Source organism: Tenebrio molitor, chromosome 8 (genome assembly GCF_963966145.1).
Source record: "Tenebrio molitor chromosome 8, icTenMoli1.1, whole genome shotgun sequence".
NCBI classification, from domain to species: domain Eukaryota; kingdom Metazoa; phylum Arthropoda; class Insecta; order Coleoptera; family Tenebrionidae; genus Tenebrio; species Tenebrio molitor.
The window spans coordinates 1,707,654-1,723,951 of record NC_091053.1 but is presented as its reverse complement, the minus strand read 5'-3'; the positions used below and the strand labels follow the sequence as shown (position 1 = coordinate 1,723,951).

At 39.2% G+C, this 16,298-nt stretch overlaps 3 protein-coding genes across 4 annotated transcripts; 1 reads left to right on the top strand and 2 right to left on the bottom strand.

The window, feature by feature from the left end:
• Positions 1 to 559: 559 nt before the first annotated feature.
• On the top strand, positions 560 to 9,562 carry LOC138136419 (sodium- and chloride-dependent glycine transporter 2-like). Of its 2 annotated transcripts, none has more exons than XM_069055608.1 (6): positions 560 to 714; positions 2,441 to 2,567; positions 5,845 to 6,123; positions 6,178 to 7,328; positions 7,383 to 7,538; positions 7,587 to 9,562. In XM_069055608.1, exons 1-6 carry the CDS (start codon positions 706 to 708, stop codon positions 7,689 to 7,691), a joined length of 1,827 nt encoding a protein of 608 aa, XP_068911709.1. In that variant the 5' UTR covers positions 560 to 705; the 3' UTR covers positions 7,692 to 9,562. The 2 variants fall into 2 exon arrangements, with proteins under 2 accessions (XP_068911709.1, XP_068911711.1); XM_069055610.1 differs by lacking the exon at positions 560 to 714 and adding an exon at positions 2,260 to 2,278.
• On the bottom strand, positions 7,693 to 9,023 carry LOC138136421 (phospholipase A1-like). Its single transcript, XM_069055612.1, has 3 exons — positions 8,885 to 9,023; positions 8,102 to 8,839; positions 7,693 to 8,060 (listed from the first exon to the last, which is right to left on the bottom strand). The coding sequence occupies exons 1-3, from the start codon at positions 8,937 to 8,939 to the stop codon at positions 7,798 to 7,800; spliced, it is 1,056 nt and encodes a 351-aa protein (XP_068911713.1). The 5' UTR covers positions 8,940 to 9,023; the 3' UTR covers positions 7,693 to 7,797.
• Positions 9,563 to 11,533: 1,971 nt separating the features above from the next.
• On the bottom strand, positions 11,534 to 14,169 carry LOC138136422 (pancreatic lipase-related protein 2-like). Its single transcript, XM_069055613.1, has 3 exons — positions 13,994 to 14,169; positions 13,262 to 13,945; positions 11,534 to 13,215 (listed from the first exon to the last, which is right to left on the bottom strand). The coding sequence occupies exons 1-3, from the start codon at positions 14,049 to 14,051 to the stop codon at positions 12,959 to 12,961; spliced, it is 999 nt and encodes a 332-aa protein (XP_068911714.1). The 5' UTR covers positions 14,052 to 14,169; the 3' UTR covers positions 11,534 to 12,958.
• Positions 14,170 to 16,298: the final 2,129 nt, after the last annotated feature.

The following is a 16,298-nucleotide window of genomic DNA, read 5'->3' as shown; positions in this document are numbered from 1 at the left end:
GAAATCCCACCGAGTATGACTTTGCACGGTTCGCACAATTCACACCAGATGTCTCACTGATAAATGGATTCGCGAATAAGCAAACAACTTAATAATCCAGTCACGAGCCATGCTATCGTGCAACTAATTACTATCATAAAAATATTTTGATAAATGTGTGTTTCAATTCTCATTCTCTTTATTTTTTATTTCTTATCTTTCTTCTTTTCAAAAATATAATTTTGACAGTTTTCTGTTTGTGACTTTGTGGAAGGTGTCCGTAATGAGATTCTGGTCCAAAACGTCGAAAACAATTTTAACTTTAGTAAACCTTCACCGAGAAAATCACATCGGCGATGGCACCGCATTAATGAAGAACTCCCCGGAGAATCTCCCAAGAAACGAATTTTCTTTCGGCCGTCGTCCATTACGCTTCGCTTCCATCTTTCCACTCAGTGTTTATTTTACAAGATTGTCATTGATCTAATTTGAATGGTTTCACAAGAGAAACAATACCTACCTCTTTTGTACACAATATTGACATTTCTTTCGACACAAATAACAGCTCCGTTACTCTTTATTGGACCACTTACATTCACACAATTAACTTATCTCGTAATAAAAGTAAACCCGGGATCAGTGTTATCGTGACGTTTTAAACAGAGCGGTTAAAAATTGATTTTGTGAGGATAATCGCGAGTTGGTGACGGTTACTCCAGTGCGACAATGTCCAAAGTAAGTTGAAAAAACAAAACAACAATTTCAATTCGAGAGACGGGCGATTGTTTTTTCCCTAACAAATTTTGTTGTTTTTTTGTCGCCGCCGCACTGTCCTGCTCCATTTTAATAAAATTTCCGAAGCGAGAATTTCCATCGCGGAATTACGCGATCGCTGTACAACCAACAGACGAAAATTTAATTTGGAGAAAACTCCCGTCTGTTAAACGTTGATTTATGAAGAGTGTTTCGGAAAGTGTAATTGAATTATTTTATTTCACAAACAGCATAATTAAAGTCGGAATATTGTAAATTTTGCGAGTTTCTTTGCGAATTGGGGACGGTTTGATTAATTGCCTTTCTCGCCGAGATTCCAGCGATGAATTTATAATTATCGGCTCTTCGATAAAGATCAAACGGCTGAATTGTCACAGCTCTTTCATTCTCTTCTCCCATTTTACAAAAAAATCGCATTTGAAGCTCCCTCACATCACAGCTTGACCCCACCCACTCTATCTCACTCCCAAATAACAACCCTATCCGATGCTGCAACAATTTTCAAAATCCATCCAGTGGTTTTCGAGTTTAAGCGAAACATACAAACATACACCTGACTAATCTTGCGCATCAGTACAAATCTACATTCCAGCGCATGCTACTTTTTAATTTACACGAAATTCTCGTCTTGTTCTTTCTCCATATATCTATTTTTTGACACTTATTTCTGAAGCCCCCTCACCTCACAGCTTAACCCCACCCACCTTGTATCACTCCCAAGTAACAAACCTATCCAGCATTGCAACAATTTTCAAAATCCATTCAAGGATTCTCGAGTTTAAGCGAAACATACAAACATACACCTGACTAATCTTGCGCATCAGTACAAATCTACATTCCAGCGCATGCTATTTTTTAATTTACACGAAATTCTCGTCTTGTTCTTTCTCCATATATCTATTTTTTGACACTCATTTCTGAAGCCCCCTCACCTCACAGCTTAACCCCACCCACCTTGTATCACTCCCAAGAAACAAACCTATCCAGCATTGCAACAATTTTCAAAATCCATCCAAGGATTCTCGAGTTTAAGCGAAACATACAAACATACATTTCACCAATCGTTAGTACATTCCGCATCCCATCGAATGTTGATTTTTATTTTTACAGGACACTCTCATCTTGTTCATTCTTCATATATCCATTTTTCTGACACTCATTAATAAAACAATCGATTCTGAAGCCCCCTCACCCCACAGCTTCACCCCACCCACCTTGTGTCACTCCCCAATAACAAATCTATCCAACACTGCAACAATTTTCAAAATCCATCCAGTGGTTCTCGAGTTTAAGCGAAACAAACAAACATACACTTGACCTATTTCACAGTTTAGCACATTCCGCATTCCATGGGATGCTATTTTTTATGTTTACACCACACTCTCGTCTTGTTATTTCTCTTTATATCTACTTTTCTCCTCTTATCTCATTTTTATTTGCAATAGTAATCGTTTGTCAAGCCAATAATTCACAAATCGTCGATTGTTTGTCATCGCAGTTGCAACCTTGACCACGAATCTAAATGGTAAATGTCATTGACCCACGCCCATCCATCAATTTTTTTGGTCCCACTGGGTATATCTAGTTATAACCAGGCCACACCATATTTGCAAGAATTGCGATGTCGGGCGTCGCACAAGTACGTATTTGGACCAGACGACTCCTTAACAGTCGATTCTTCCCACAGGATGAGGTCCTTCCGGAACGTTCGACCTGGAGCAAGCCGCTGGAGTTTGTCCTTTCCTGTTTGGGATACGCTATCGGCCTGGGCAACGTGTGGAGGTTTCCCTACTTGTGCTACCGGAACGGCGGGGGTGAGTTTATTTTTGCCTGTTCGCCGACCCTCATATTGTTAATATTGTTGTTTTGGCAAATATTAAAAAGCCAGACCCGTAATGTAAATTAGTCTTTTGTTCTAAGTTCGTGTCGGTTGTTTGGCTTTGTACTGGTACAATTTAATAATAATAAATCACTCAAAATCGACAACGCTGCATTACTTGAGATAAGGATCTCGATTGATCAAGTATTAAGTTTTTAGTTCGATTTGTTTAATCCGACTGTACTTAAAGGTAATTAATCCATTGATGGAATGGGTTAAGACCCACGTCGATAGTTTAATTACGGTAATCACTCACGGAGACTTATTTTTATCGTTGTCTTGTTGCATCAGACAACTAGTTTCTCCAGACCAGCTCGTTACCCTATTTACCGCCTATTTACAAGTAAAAAGATTCTACGCGTTTAGCTTTATTAATCCCAAGAAGCAAGTTGCATTGGAAATCTAGATTTTTTGTACACTGACAGTTACAATTTGGTTGCGATAAGTGTCACCGTTCGGTTTCTATAAATTTTTGAAATTAAAAAATAGTTATTTACATTAGCGACGGCTCGGCTCCGCCTCGTGCCTGAAACATAGTTTTCGCGCTGTAAAATACCTACTGCACGACATTTGTACTCGTATTAGATTTTTCGGCTGACCAAATGTTTTATTTTGCACCTTTGCAGATTTTTAGGAAATACCAAATGTCAAACTTTTTGACATCCAAGGCGGAGCACTTTCTATGATTGTCGATAAAACTGTATTATTTTCTAATGCTTCATTTCTTTTAAACTAATACGATTGGACATGACAACCCTAAACGTCAAATGTTTACATAACCTCTAATTTACACAGCGATTCAATTGGCAGGATCCGCAATCGTAGCAAAGAAACCGCCTACTGTAATTATAAATTTAAATGACCTCACGGTAAAAAGAGTAGGCCATGACCGTGTAAATAGCGCTTTAGGTATGCAAGGTGCTTTACACAGAAAGTAACTAGATTTGTCTGTTATTTTACTGGCAAATAGTGAGGTTAAGAATCAAATTTGTTAATTATACATATTTAAACGCGATTTAAACAAATGTCATTTTGACTGTCGACACTGACAATAATTTACTGACATAAATAAATAAAGAAATACAAAAACACTGCAAGCAAGGTATACGCTTGACTGCCAACAGAAATTTGAATTTCCACAGCCATCTCTTATGTAAATTCAACTGAAATGGAGTTTACTTGTACAAAATTTAACTACAATAATACCAAGATAATAATACTAACTAAGAGCAAAAATTATCTTGTTTAAATCTTGCAAGTTAAAAAAAATACGTAAAAATTTACAGAAAATGAAGATACCGCTTCTTTGGTGTAAAACGATTTAAATAAAACATGGGGTCGTCCGCCATAATATAAAACCAACTTGGAAGCTTGACAACGTCGCATTCTGAGACTTGACACTTTGACAGGCCAAAATCTTGTCCTTTTCTTCTCTAGCTACATTCATTCGTGTGTTGTGTATTTCCACTTCACTGTTTGTTTTACAAATCTTCAACAATGCAGAAATTGTTATTTTTTTTTTTAATCCACGTCTTCAAACGCTTTTCACTTTTTACGATTTGACGTTTCAACCACTCCACTCACGGTCACGCAATGTTGCCATATCAATTTCACTCACGTAAATGTCAACTCTAGCAGAAAAGAGAGCTGGCAATATTGTACACTGTGGATCTAGGGTAAAAAATTTCATAATATAAAAATTGAGGTTATGCAGAAAAATTAGTAGCGCAGCATGTTAAAAAAGTTAATAACAACCAATTTGAGAGTTTAATAAATGTCTCACTTTGCGAGGCATTTTTAATAACACGTTCAAATTTTACACGCGAGTTTGGGTTCTTTCAAGGGCATTAAAAATGACAGGCGTTGGCAGGTTGTAGCCAATAGATATCATTAAATTCCCTAAATCTAGTCAAATTTTATTATTGCAAACCGAAATCAACATGTCGTGGTTCTTTGATTAAAAAACAAAGTAATCAATCAGTGTCATTTTAAAATGTAAATGTTTGTAATGTTTTGTCAGGTTGGCAACACATTTTAAGTTATATACCCGATTTTGAAATGTCAGCCCAAAAGTCAAATGAAACAAAGTTATCACTATCACTTTTTATTGTTGAAAAGGTTTTTTCTTCTGAACACAACACCACACAACTACCGAGTGACTATAAATGATTGAAAATTATTTTGTTATGTTGGTAACACATTTGAAATCTTTAGTTGGCAACATCGTTGGCATGACACACGCAATTTTTAAAATTGAAACAAACGTCAAAAAAATCTAAATCAACAATGTACTTCGTGACTTAACCTAACCTAAATAGAAATGATTGACAGATGATGCACGAGAAGACTTGCACTACCAACTGTATCAGTGTTGCCAATCCACTATTTTAATAGTCACTCGGTATACAATTTGCGAGAACTGCAGCACGCAATTTAAGAGGCAGTTTTGCAATCGTGGGACCTAAAGTGTTACTAAATGTTTTTCGTAATTTACAAAATCTCATTAATAGTGTGGATTATTCACAACACCACTAAACTTTCAAAACCCTAACCTAAAAATTGAATCAAGACGTGACGTGTTGACAACGACGAGGATAACCTAATTGCTCAGGGGTGCCACCCCACTAAATTCGCTTCAATCATCATTCGGTAGATTGAATTATCACGTTTTCTTGTCAAATTGTTCAAAATCATTACTTCACGATCACATTTCGATAAAGTACGAATGATATCATTGATTAAGTAATTTTGTTCCAGTATCTTACGTGTCATCTCGTCGATAAAATTTGAACGTAACGACAATTAATGTCACATTACATATTATAGGTTATGACGTGTCACAATAGAGCACTTGCTTTGTGTCATGACAAAATTGATCGCTCACCGCTGTCCATTTTCTTAATAGAAATGTACAGGTCAAAAGTGCTTTTTAACTGGCCGACAAAATTAAGCCGGCAGTTTGCTGTCAATTTAAGATTGCAGGAAGTGACCGTAACAGCGCCTGAAACTCGAACCAACTCCGCTTTATCGAATCCGAAGAGTATATTAATGATCTTTATCGTTCCCATATGACCGCGTTATTAATGACACTTGTTAAATGCCACTGATGGTCAGCTGTTGATACAGATCATCAGTTTAAATCCCGCCGTTAATCATTGTCGATTTTGATTAATAACACGACGCTTCTAATCCAGAGAAAACGTTATTTCCAGGCGCTTTCCTCCTGACCTACTGCATCATGCTGTTCCTGATGGGCATGCCCATCTTCCTCCTGGAACTGGTCGTCGGTCAGTACTCCGGCCTCGGACCTGACCAGGCTTTTACCAGCATGGCGCCGATTTTCAACGGGCTCGGCTACTGCACTCTGGTGGTGATCACCCTCATCACCATTTACTACATGGTGATCATCGCCTGGACTATATTTTATTTCTTTGCCTCGTTCACCGACGAACTGGGCTTCGGCTCGTGCCACAACGACTTCAATACCATAGGTGAGCGGACCGCGGACTAAACTCCTTCGTATAGCCCCGAAAAACAAATTTCAGGGTGTTACAGCGCCACCGAAGACTCCAAATGCACCGGCAACGAGACGTACTTCAACTACCGGTGCACCCTCGTGGAGGACATCTGCAAGAGCCACGACTACGACGGCGCCGTCAACAAGACCTTCTGCTACAAAGACGACGACGCCGTCCATATCAGCCGCGTGGTCAATCGCACCCTAGCCACTTACGAGTACTTCCGCGAGTACGTGCTGGGCTTAGGCGACTCGACTTGGGAGGAGTTCGGGAGTTTGCGTTGGGAGTTGGTCCTGTGCCTCCTCCTCTCGTGGGTCATCTGCTTTTTGTGCGTCATCAAAGGGGTGAAAACTTCAGGGAAAGCTGTGTACTTCACGGCCCTCTTCCCCTACGTCATTCTGACAGCTCTGGTGATTCAAGGTGCGATTCTAGAGGGCGCCGTTGACGGCATCCTCCTCTACTTGACCCCCAAGTGGGAGAAACTCCTCCAAGTGGACGTCTGGGCCAACGCCGCCTCCCAAACTTTCTACTCTTTCGGGATTGGGTGCGGCTCGTTGGTAACCCTCGCCTCCTACAACGACTTCACCAACAACTGTCTCAAAGATGCGCTGATAGTGACCGCAGCTAATCTCTTCACCTCGATATACGCCGGGTTTGCTATTTTTTCCATGCTAGGCTTTCTGGCTAATCAGATGGGGGTTCCAGTAGAAGAAGTAGCTCAAGACGGACCGGGACTAGCTTTCGTGGCTTACCCTGAAGCGATCTTGAGACTTCCAGCGCCTACAGCCTGGGCTATCATGTTCTTCTTCATGCTCTTCATTCTCGGACTAGGTAGTCAATTTGCAGGGATCGAAGCCATCAGGTGTCTCGTTCTGGACAAGTGGCCCCATTTGAGAAAGTACCACATCTACATCACTCTAGCAATCTGTATCTGCTGCTTTCTTCTCGCCATTCCAATGTGCTTCAACGGTGGTGTCTATTTGTTCACTCTCATGGAGTGGAACACAGCTTCCTGGGCAATCCTCCTCATCGGAATAGCCGAAGTGGGAGTTGTCTCCTGGTTCTACGGGTGCAACAGGATTCTGGACGACATGGCCAAAATGAAAATGGTACTGTCAAAACCTGCACGATGGTACTGGTGGGCATGTTGGGTCGTCATCACACCTCTCACACTCCTCGTATGTCTCTCTACACCCATTAAAAAATAACTTGGCAACAATCTAGTCTTGTAGGGAGTTTTTGTCTTCCAAATGTCAACCTTCACACCTGCCTCCTACGAAGACTACTTGTTCCCTCTATGGGCAGACTCTTTGGGATGGATGATGGGACTGTCGACTCTCGCTCCCTTTGTCATCTTCGCCGCCGTAGTGCTCTGGAGGCGACAATATGTAAGGAAAGGTACTAGTTTTGTCTTGGGTTAAATCATCTGATTCTAGACTGGATGGGATCTGATTCGACCAACAGCAAAGTGGCAACCCCAGATTGTCAAAACCGAAAGCAATTTGACTCTTACAGACAAGGTCTCGATCGACCAACTCTAAGCTGTGACAAACTATTTATTGAAAATAAAACCTAGGTTCTAGAAGAAAAACACGAACGCAACAAGTTTATTGTCCATTTACAAATTTGAATCTTGGAAAGTTTATTTTAAGTCCTTCCGAATCTTGGAAAGTTTATTTTAAGTCCTAGGGGGTTGTCCAGGAGTTTGCTGTAGGGCAAGGGGGAGCTCGTCTCTAGATAGTACGTTCCTCTGGCAGTCCTGGGGGCGTCCTCCCCCATCACGACCTTCTTGTTGTTGTTGCACGCCAAAATGTGGTAATCTATGGAGTTGCGACACGCCAGCGCTTCAAATCTCTTGGTAGAAATGGAGTCGACGAAGTACTCGAAGGACTTCAAGTGGCTGCAAGCGACTGCACAAAGATTAGTTTGAAGGTTGGGGGGTGGTACCTACATGACTCGAAGATGTTGAGGGGGTCGAAACACCCAGGTTGTAGCGGTCCTCCATTTTCCACGTAGAAATCGGCACCACCGATGGGTTCACTCACCCCCAAGAACCCCGCGTTGGTGTGGATGACGTCAACAAACTGGGCGTCCCCTCCGCTCAACCTCTCCTCCGCTCGCCTCTTCCTCGGCACTTCAAACATCGGCGCCGCTACATCCAATCCAGTGATCCTCCCCACCTTCCTCCCACTCTTCTCTTGGACGCGCTTACCCGCGAACCCCGCCACGTGCCCCCCCAGCGAATGCCCAATCAGATGGATGTTATCCAGGAGCTTCTTGTCGTTTTTGACCAGCTGGAGGACGAAATCGGCGATGACGTGTCCGATGTCTTTGGTGCTGCTCGACGCGTGCACGTAGACCTTCTTCGAGTGCTCCGACCAGTCCACAGCGATGACATTGTAGTCGCCTTTCTTGTGGTATGCTCGCGCCAAGTTCTTGTTGACATCGTCGGTGCCAGAAGCTTGCCAGCCGTGGATCATCAGCTTGGTGGGCTTCCCTGCGTCGATGGATGTCGCGTTTTGGGGGTCGATCTTGAGCGTGGAGTTGGGGGTGTGCAAGATGAAGACGATGTCGCGGTGGGCCACGTCGTGGAAGTCGAAGTTGTTGGCGATGTTCTCGATTTCGTTGGAGGTCACGTCGAGGAGCCACGAGAGGAAGGCGTCGACGGTTGGCAGGGTCTGGCAAGCGCCTGGAACGGGCGGTTCAGCTGGAAGAAGCTACGAGGGAGACTCACCATAGCCGAGGATCGGGAGCACGAAGAGCAGGAGCTTCCAGAGGGGTGTGCACATGTCGGACTGATCGCGACAACGGTCTTAGTGTCTAATTGGAGTGATCATTTGCAAATGTACGTTCACGTCTTGAAGGTTGCGCCTTCAAGGCTCCGATCAATGTCTTGGCAATCGAAAGTGCCTCAAGAAAGCGAGCTGAGTCAACAACTGCCCCCAGATGTTAATTCGCGTGGTGAACTTCTTTCCTCGCAACGCTCCAACAACTGTGCTGTTGTTTCAAATTTTTCATTATCGATTTTGCCATTATCATCAGCAATATAAATTCCAATAGGTCGACGCAACGTACTCCGTTTTGTTATTTGTTTTGTTTTATTGGTGATTTAATGAAATTTCACGCTTACACAGATAAACGTTACCTACATATTTACCAACAGTGGATTCGCGTTTTGCTAAAAAAAACTCTTGCAAACTCTTGTAAAACAAAGCATTTCATAACTGTTAATTATCTAATGAGTTGTAACCTTGAAACTGTTACACGGTGTTCAGAAAGTGAACAGATGCGTGTTGCGAAACCTCAAACGCGAAAGATATTATTTCCATTTTTCATTCTTATCCTGGTAATACCAACCGTATTTGCATATGATAATCCGCCATATTGCCATAATAAAAACATGTTGAAACAAGTTGTTATGTCTCGTGTTCAAGTATGCGATTAATTCAGATTTCATTCGTGTTGTTTTCAATTATTAATTAAAATTACGCTTTCACTGTTTCGTAAAAACATTCAAATATACCTACAGGGTGATTTTGAAAGTTGTGCAGATATTTTAACCAGTGGTAGAACTCCACAATAGGTAACGATTGAGCCAATAATGGTTTGTCAAAATGTTGATATTTTTCGAGAAAAGGGGGGTAAAAGTTTTTCGAAAAAAGTTTGGGAGCCACTAAATTTTATGAAAAATTGTGTTAAAAAAATCGTAGTAGGCTTTTTTGTTGTCATTTAATTCAAAATTAAGTCACTTTGACAAGAACAGTCAAGTTCTTGCAAATTAATTGGAAGTTTCTCAGTTTGTAGTTTGGCATAATCAAAAGGACCAAGGCAAGATTTACTTTTGATGTTTCATTTTATGCTTTTTTGTTGTTTTCTGAATAAGTTGCAGGCACTATTTTATCGTCACTTTACAATTTTTATCAAGAATTCATGATGAAACTCAAAAAACTTAAACGATAAGAATCAAACATAACCTCAAATGATATAAAAACCTGACTTTTTTAGATTGGTCGTACTTGAAAACTGCCCGCCAAATTCGAAATTTTTCAGCGGTTCCCAAACAAACTGATTCCTTTGATTCTCTTGTAAACCATTGACATTTGTATAAAGCAAGTTAGGTTATTTTGCCTTCTTTTAGCACGTACTACCTTAGGTAAAATATCTGCACAACTTTCAAAATCACACTGTATATTTACAATTACAAATATAACAGGTTCATTGTCAGGCGTGTTGCAAATTCAGTCATATGTCGACAATGTGGAAGTTTGGCAACGTCGCGTTTAGAGAGTACTAAACGCGCGAAAATCTTCAGTTTTCTTCTCTTGTTTAATTTTTTTCACCAAAAGATATTTTCGATTCCACGAAAAATTTCCGAATATGACGACGCACGTGTATCAGAATTAATTAATTCGTAAATTAGTGAAAAATTTTAGTTAATTGTTGAGTTGTAAATAGTTCCTTTAATTATCTCTTATCTCAAATTTGCACCTTAATAATTGAGTCTACTAATTTTAAGCTTGTAAATGAAGCTTTAGTTTTAGTGTGCTGCGCGCCACCTAGAAGCAACAGTGACAAGCTGACTATTATTGATGCAGTTCTCTAATATTCTAATGGCATTGTGATTTGTCCCTGTTATAATCGATAGATGGAGCTGTAATTTGTTGATAATTCTTTGGTAAAACTCAAGGTTGGTAGAACTGAGATGCGTTTAGGATGTTGCCTCGTTCCCATTTAAAACAATAATTTGGATTTTTTCTCCCGCAAAAGTTACTCCGTTACTCGTGACGTCATAATGCACTAAACTGTCGATCACGCATTAGGTGTTCCCTAATAAAACCCAAAGAACCACCCAATAAGCACCGCGGAGCTTATAAACCTTGGGTTCTATTCACTCAAAATTTCTGGGTTGATTTTACGTCACGAGTTATTTTCTCCCTCGCCGCCCAATTTTCAACGAAGCAAGCTATTCCAGTTCTACCAACCTTGGCCAAACTACCATGTGACTTATTTAAAAATGGTGCAAATGACTGCAAAATTCATAAAAGTTGTTTTCGTCGTTTTCCTGATGTATTAAAAAAATTCAAATCACTAAAGCTTTATTGTTATTTTAGCAGTTACCAGTGGTACCAACCTTTTCAATTTTTTGTACGTTTGATTTACAAATTTTTTTTTAATAAATAATACAACTCAGGAACCATCACCACATTAGTATGATTCGAGTCAAATTTATTCGACAAGTTTTTACTTTTTATACAGGGTGTATAATATTTATGTCACACCAATCTACATTTAATACCAAACATAAAATTCAAATTCGAATTTAATCTTAGATCAATATTTTTTAAATTATTATTATCAAAAATAACATTAACGACAATCCTTGTTACTTTCTGACTTTATCCAATTTCGAAAAATCACTCTAGCTTAGTTGCGATGTTGCAATAAATTCAAAATTTATAAACAGCATTTTTTAAAATGAAATTTATTTTACTTGTTTAATTATGTGTTACTGATGCTATTTCAATGCCCTTTTCTCCAATAATACAATCGGAGCGAATTTCCAAGTTTGACTCTTAATAACTCCATAAACTAAGGGTTAACAGTAAAATGGTACTAAAGTTTTTTGCTTCTATTTCATCATAGAATCATGTCATGTAAATATTATGCGCGATTTTTAATACACCCTGTATAATGCATTTAACATACACCGCTTGCTGAATTTATTCCAGAATTTGTGGATATAGGCAATTTAATTAGCAAAGATGTTTTTCTTAACCTATTAAATAAATCTAGACAAATAAATATAGAAGTTTTATTTCTACTTCCTCCACAACTATACGGTTGGCTTAAAAAAAAAACGGGAACTGTCAGAAAAAGTTCTGTCAGATTTTATTAAATGTTTATAGTTTCAAACGGCCTTTTAGAGTTTAGGTTAAAAAACTGCACTTATGTGTCAGAAATACTACTGTCAAATGGACACAAATTGACATAAATTGACAAATTAAATTTCCAATTTACATTAGGTCAGATTTCAATTTCCGTTTTTTTGAAGCCAACTGTACCAAGGACAACGTAACATTTTATCAGCCCCGCCCATTACATTTTCTTAGTTACCAATCAAATAGGTTGTTAAGACGAGCTGATTTACATAGAAAAAAATTCTGACATTGGAATTGTCTTAATGACATTTTATTTTTTAAAACTTAAAACAATAATTGTAGACTTGACAGCAAAATTCTAACCTTAAGTTTTTTACGTGGCAAATGTGATGAAAAATTATACCGATTGAATCTGGCTTTGATTCTCATTGGTCAATTTATGTGGGCGGGGCAGATAAAAAGTTATAACGGCAAGACTATCGTAAATTATGCTGACAGTTTGCAAGCAAGGACAAGGTAAATGTGAAAAAGAGTATAACAATTTGTAAAAATATTATAAAAACCCTCGGGTTTAGAGGTAAAATAGACAACTTAAAAGTAAATAAAAAAAATGATATACAAAAACTAATATCGGGTGTTCATTTAAATTTATCCTCTAAGTTGACCTTGAAGAGTCGATTGTGAACGCTCCACTTGTCAATCTGCACAGTAAAAACACAAACAACCCAAAAGTGTGGTTAGATTTAAACTACAGAAACAATAGAGTCTTCAACGGAAACTTTGAGGAGAAACCTGATATATAGAACTAATAATACTAAAAACAAAGAACAATGTTAACACAGCTTCACTCAAAAATATCTAAAAACAAGACACACCCTAAATATAAATATTATCCCCTACCCTTAGAAAATAACTTTTAGAATGATACATTACACGATGAGATACCATATGAAGGTGGCTAACGTAATAGACAACATATATTTCCCTTCGAAGGACAAAGTCGAAGCTGTCCCTTTGGTGACTAAGTAACTTCCAGTTGCATTTTTCGAAACGAACTCCCCCATGTTGACTTGGTCGCATAACTTCTCCACCCCCGTTGCGTTGAGGCAAGAAACTCCCGTAAACCTGTCCTCCTCCACAATCGTCATAATGTACAAATCATCAGCCATCAATTCAACGCAAGAACCTGCAACAACCAGTTAAACCCAAACCACCACAACCGACTCTATTACCATTGTAGCAAATGGGAGTGGAGTCGTTACCGCTGACATAAAAATCAACCGTCCCGCAACTCTGCTCTCCCAGAAAGACAGTCGTGTGGATCGTGTCGACAAACTCCGCATCCTCCTTATCCAGGATGTCCAAACTCTGGGGCTCGGTGGGGTCCAGTCCTGTGATCCTCCCCACTTTGCTGCCGTTCCTTCCTGCAACTGTCTCTCCTGCGGCGCCACTCACCTGCGCCCCCAGGCCTGATCCGATGAGATGCACGTTCGACAAGTACTCCGTTCTCTCTTCGGTCACCTCCACGATGAAGTTTCCGACGATTTGTCCCACGGAGTTGACAGCCGACACCGCGAGGAAAGTATCACTGGTGGAGATCATCGACCAATCGACTGCTATGATGTTGTAGTCGCCTTTGGTGTGGTACGACGTCACCATCTGGTCTATCCAGACCTGGTTCTCGAAGCCGGCGACTCCGTGGACGATGATTTTGATTGGTTGGGACGCGTTGATCAGGTTCAAGTTGGTGGAGTTGAGCTCGAGGGTGTCGTTGTATGGGGGCGGCAAGTAGAGGTAGAATTTGACGGCGGTGACGCTGACGATGTGGTAGTCGGTGGTGGAGTTGTCGTCGCTGATTTCGATTTCGTCTTCGAATAGGCCCAAAGCTTCGTGGTAACCGTCGTTTGCGCAGTGGCCTTGAAGAATTAAAAGGACACTGTTGAAAATCACTTCGAGGGACTTACCTAGATGCAAAGCGACGAACAGCACTAAAGCGCAAGATTTTGCAACACATCCAGACATTTTGTCTTCTTGTTTCTGGTGACAACGATGACTAAGACAGACGCAGTGTTTCTGTGCCACTTAAAATTTATTTTTACTATCAGGTTCGTTAAAATGCTACGTGAATAATGAATGTTCCTGCCGCTTATCGTCCTTATTATGTCCAAGTGACCTTTGTGATTGTAAAAATGATAACGCAAGCCCGTGTACAATTTTTATTAACTGAAAATTAAAAAAAAAATGGTCGGTTTGGATTTGCTGCAGTTTGATAACAATTACAAGATCAGATTTCAAAATTTAGTTTTTGAAAACTGTACTGTTTTTTGAGATTCTGCACGATTCTACTCTAGCTGCCTTAGTTACAGTAGGCAACCAATAAAACTACTGTGTATACATACAGGGTGTTATTGAAATGCGTGCAGAAATTTTAATCACGAACTACTGGCTTCATGTAGAACTCGGAAAAAATATTTAAAAAGAAAAAAACCTTTTGTCCTCGCCTGTTTTCAAGCCTCGGCTGCGCCTCGGCCAGAAAACTCCGACTTGGGCGAAAAAATGCTCCTTTTGGTCTTGATACACAAATAATTATTTCGCCAGTTTGCAGATGAAGCAGTAAAAATTAAGATTGCTGCTTTTCCAGTATAATTCCATCCGTTACACCTCTAGGGTTGGAAATGTCATAAGAAACATTTCTATCAGATAACACTGATTTATGTTATTCCTACGTGAAAATGACTCGAATCTTTTTTGTAGATTATTAAATTGTGAACAAATTTGTTCATACGTAATATTTTGGTAGGACTAGTAGTTTTCACGATGAAGCCGTTGGAAAATCCAAGCGCACGACACGACAAGCTACCAAGAGATACAAATGATGTCGCTTCGTTAAAGCCGTTTTCTGCTAAATTCATGGCGAAGGTTTTAATTCAGAATATAAGGTTTTGTAGAGAATAAAATTGTCTTTAAAATGGTGGCAGAAATCTAGGGATGGCGCAATTATTGCAAAAGTTATAGACGTTCAAAATCGATATTATATGTCATGTCTGGTGAATTACCCGTTGGTGGTTTTTTCCTCGCAATTCTTTATTATCATTTCAAATTTAAAAATATTGGTATGAAATCTAGTGAGAATTGAATTTCCGATTAAATGATGTATAGATGGAAATGGTGATAATTTTTAATTAAAAGAGAATTTCCTAGCAAAATTATAAATTAAAAAAAAAAAATGTTTGAGTTTGAGCCCCTATAACTAGGGAAATATCTGAGATAATTTAATGTTCGAGACATCATTTAATCAGGAATTTAATTCTTAACAGGTTCGTGTACTTGTTGGAATGTGGAATGATAATAAAGAAATCCATGGGCAAAAGCTCACCGGAGTGATTTCAACTGACATGACAGAGAAGTATCGATTTTGAACGCCCATAACTCGTGCAGTTACGAAGCAATCCCAATTTTTCTTCAATCATTTTAAAGAGAGTTGTATTGGCTACAAAACCATATGTCACAAATAGAAAATCTGTTCATCATATTAGCAACAGAAAGCTTCAGTTTTGTGGCGACCGCGACCCTTGGTTCGATGAGTCGGATCACGTCATTGCATATTCCAGCGGCATTAACTCGAAAAGTATCAGTCCTATCGAAATTTTGCACATGACTAAGTTTGCTCAGAATTTAATAAGCTACAAGAAATATTAAGACTATTTTCATGTAGGACCAACAGAAATCAGTATTTTCTTATTGGAACTGTTTCTTCGATTTGTTCACCCCCTGAAGGGTGTTGCGGGTCGAATTAGCCTGAGAAAATCTTAATTTTTACCCCTTAATCTACAAACTGATAAAAGAGAGTTTATTTTTGGAATTTTTTGAGCACATTGAAAATTTAACGCTAATTTTAATATTTTAGCCAATGAAAATGATGTTTGAATTTCAGCCAATAAGTAAATGATAGGGATAATTAATGCACTAGTGGAGTTATCGAATATTGCAGTAGTGAATTAATATTCGCTGGCAGGTGTTTGCCCTTGGCTTAAAAGCAAATTTGGCAGCGATCTCGTTGGAATGAATTATAAGCGAAATTTAAAAAAATCATTAGATACAAGGTGCTATTGAAAGTTGTACAGATATTTTAACCACGAGCTACTGGCTTCATGCAGAACTCGGAAAAAATATTTAAAAAATTCTGTCAAAAAATAAAATGACATTTATTTTTTGAGCTACAATTTTTTTAAATTGCTTTGAGTTTTCTACGTTGTCCTACAACCTCGT

Coding starts and splice junctions, on each gene's coding strand:
- LOC138136419 (XM_069055608.1), top strand. Junction 6,124..6,177: donor CAACGACTTCAATACCATAG/GTGAGCGGACCG, acceptor AACAAATTTCAG/GGTGTTACAGCGCCACCGAA. Junction 7,329..7,382: donor TCACACCTCTCACACTCCTC/GTATGTCTCTCT, acceptor CTAGTCTTGTAG/GGAGTTTTTGTCTTCCAAAT.
- LOC138136421 (XM_069055612.1), bottom strand. CDS start 8,939: ATGTGCACACCCCTCTGGAAGCTCCTGCTCTTCGTGCTCCCGATCCTC. Junction 8,840..8,884: donor GCTCCCGATCCTCGGCTATG/GTGAGTCTCCCT, acceptor CGCCCGTTCCAG/GCGCTTGCCAGACCCTGCCA. Junction 8,061..8,101: donor CCTCAACATCTTCGAGTCAT/GTAGGTACCACC, acceptor ATCTTTGTGCAG/TCGCTTGCAGCCACTTGAAG.
- LOC138136422 (XM_069055613.1), bottom strand. CDS start 14,051: ATGTCTGGATGTGTTGCAAAATCTTGCGCTTTAGTGCTGTTCGTCGCT. Junction 13,946..13,993: donor GTTCGTCGCTTTGCATCTAG/GTAAGTCCCTCG, acceptor TAATTCTTCAAG/GCCACTGCGCAAACGACGGT. Junction 13,216..13,261: donor CACTCCCATTTGCTACAATG/GTAATAGAGTCG, acceptor TGGTTGTTGCAG/GTTCTTGCGTTGAATTGATG.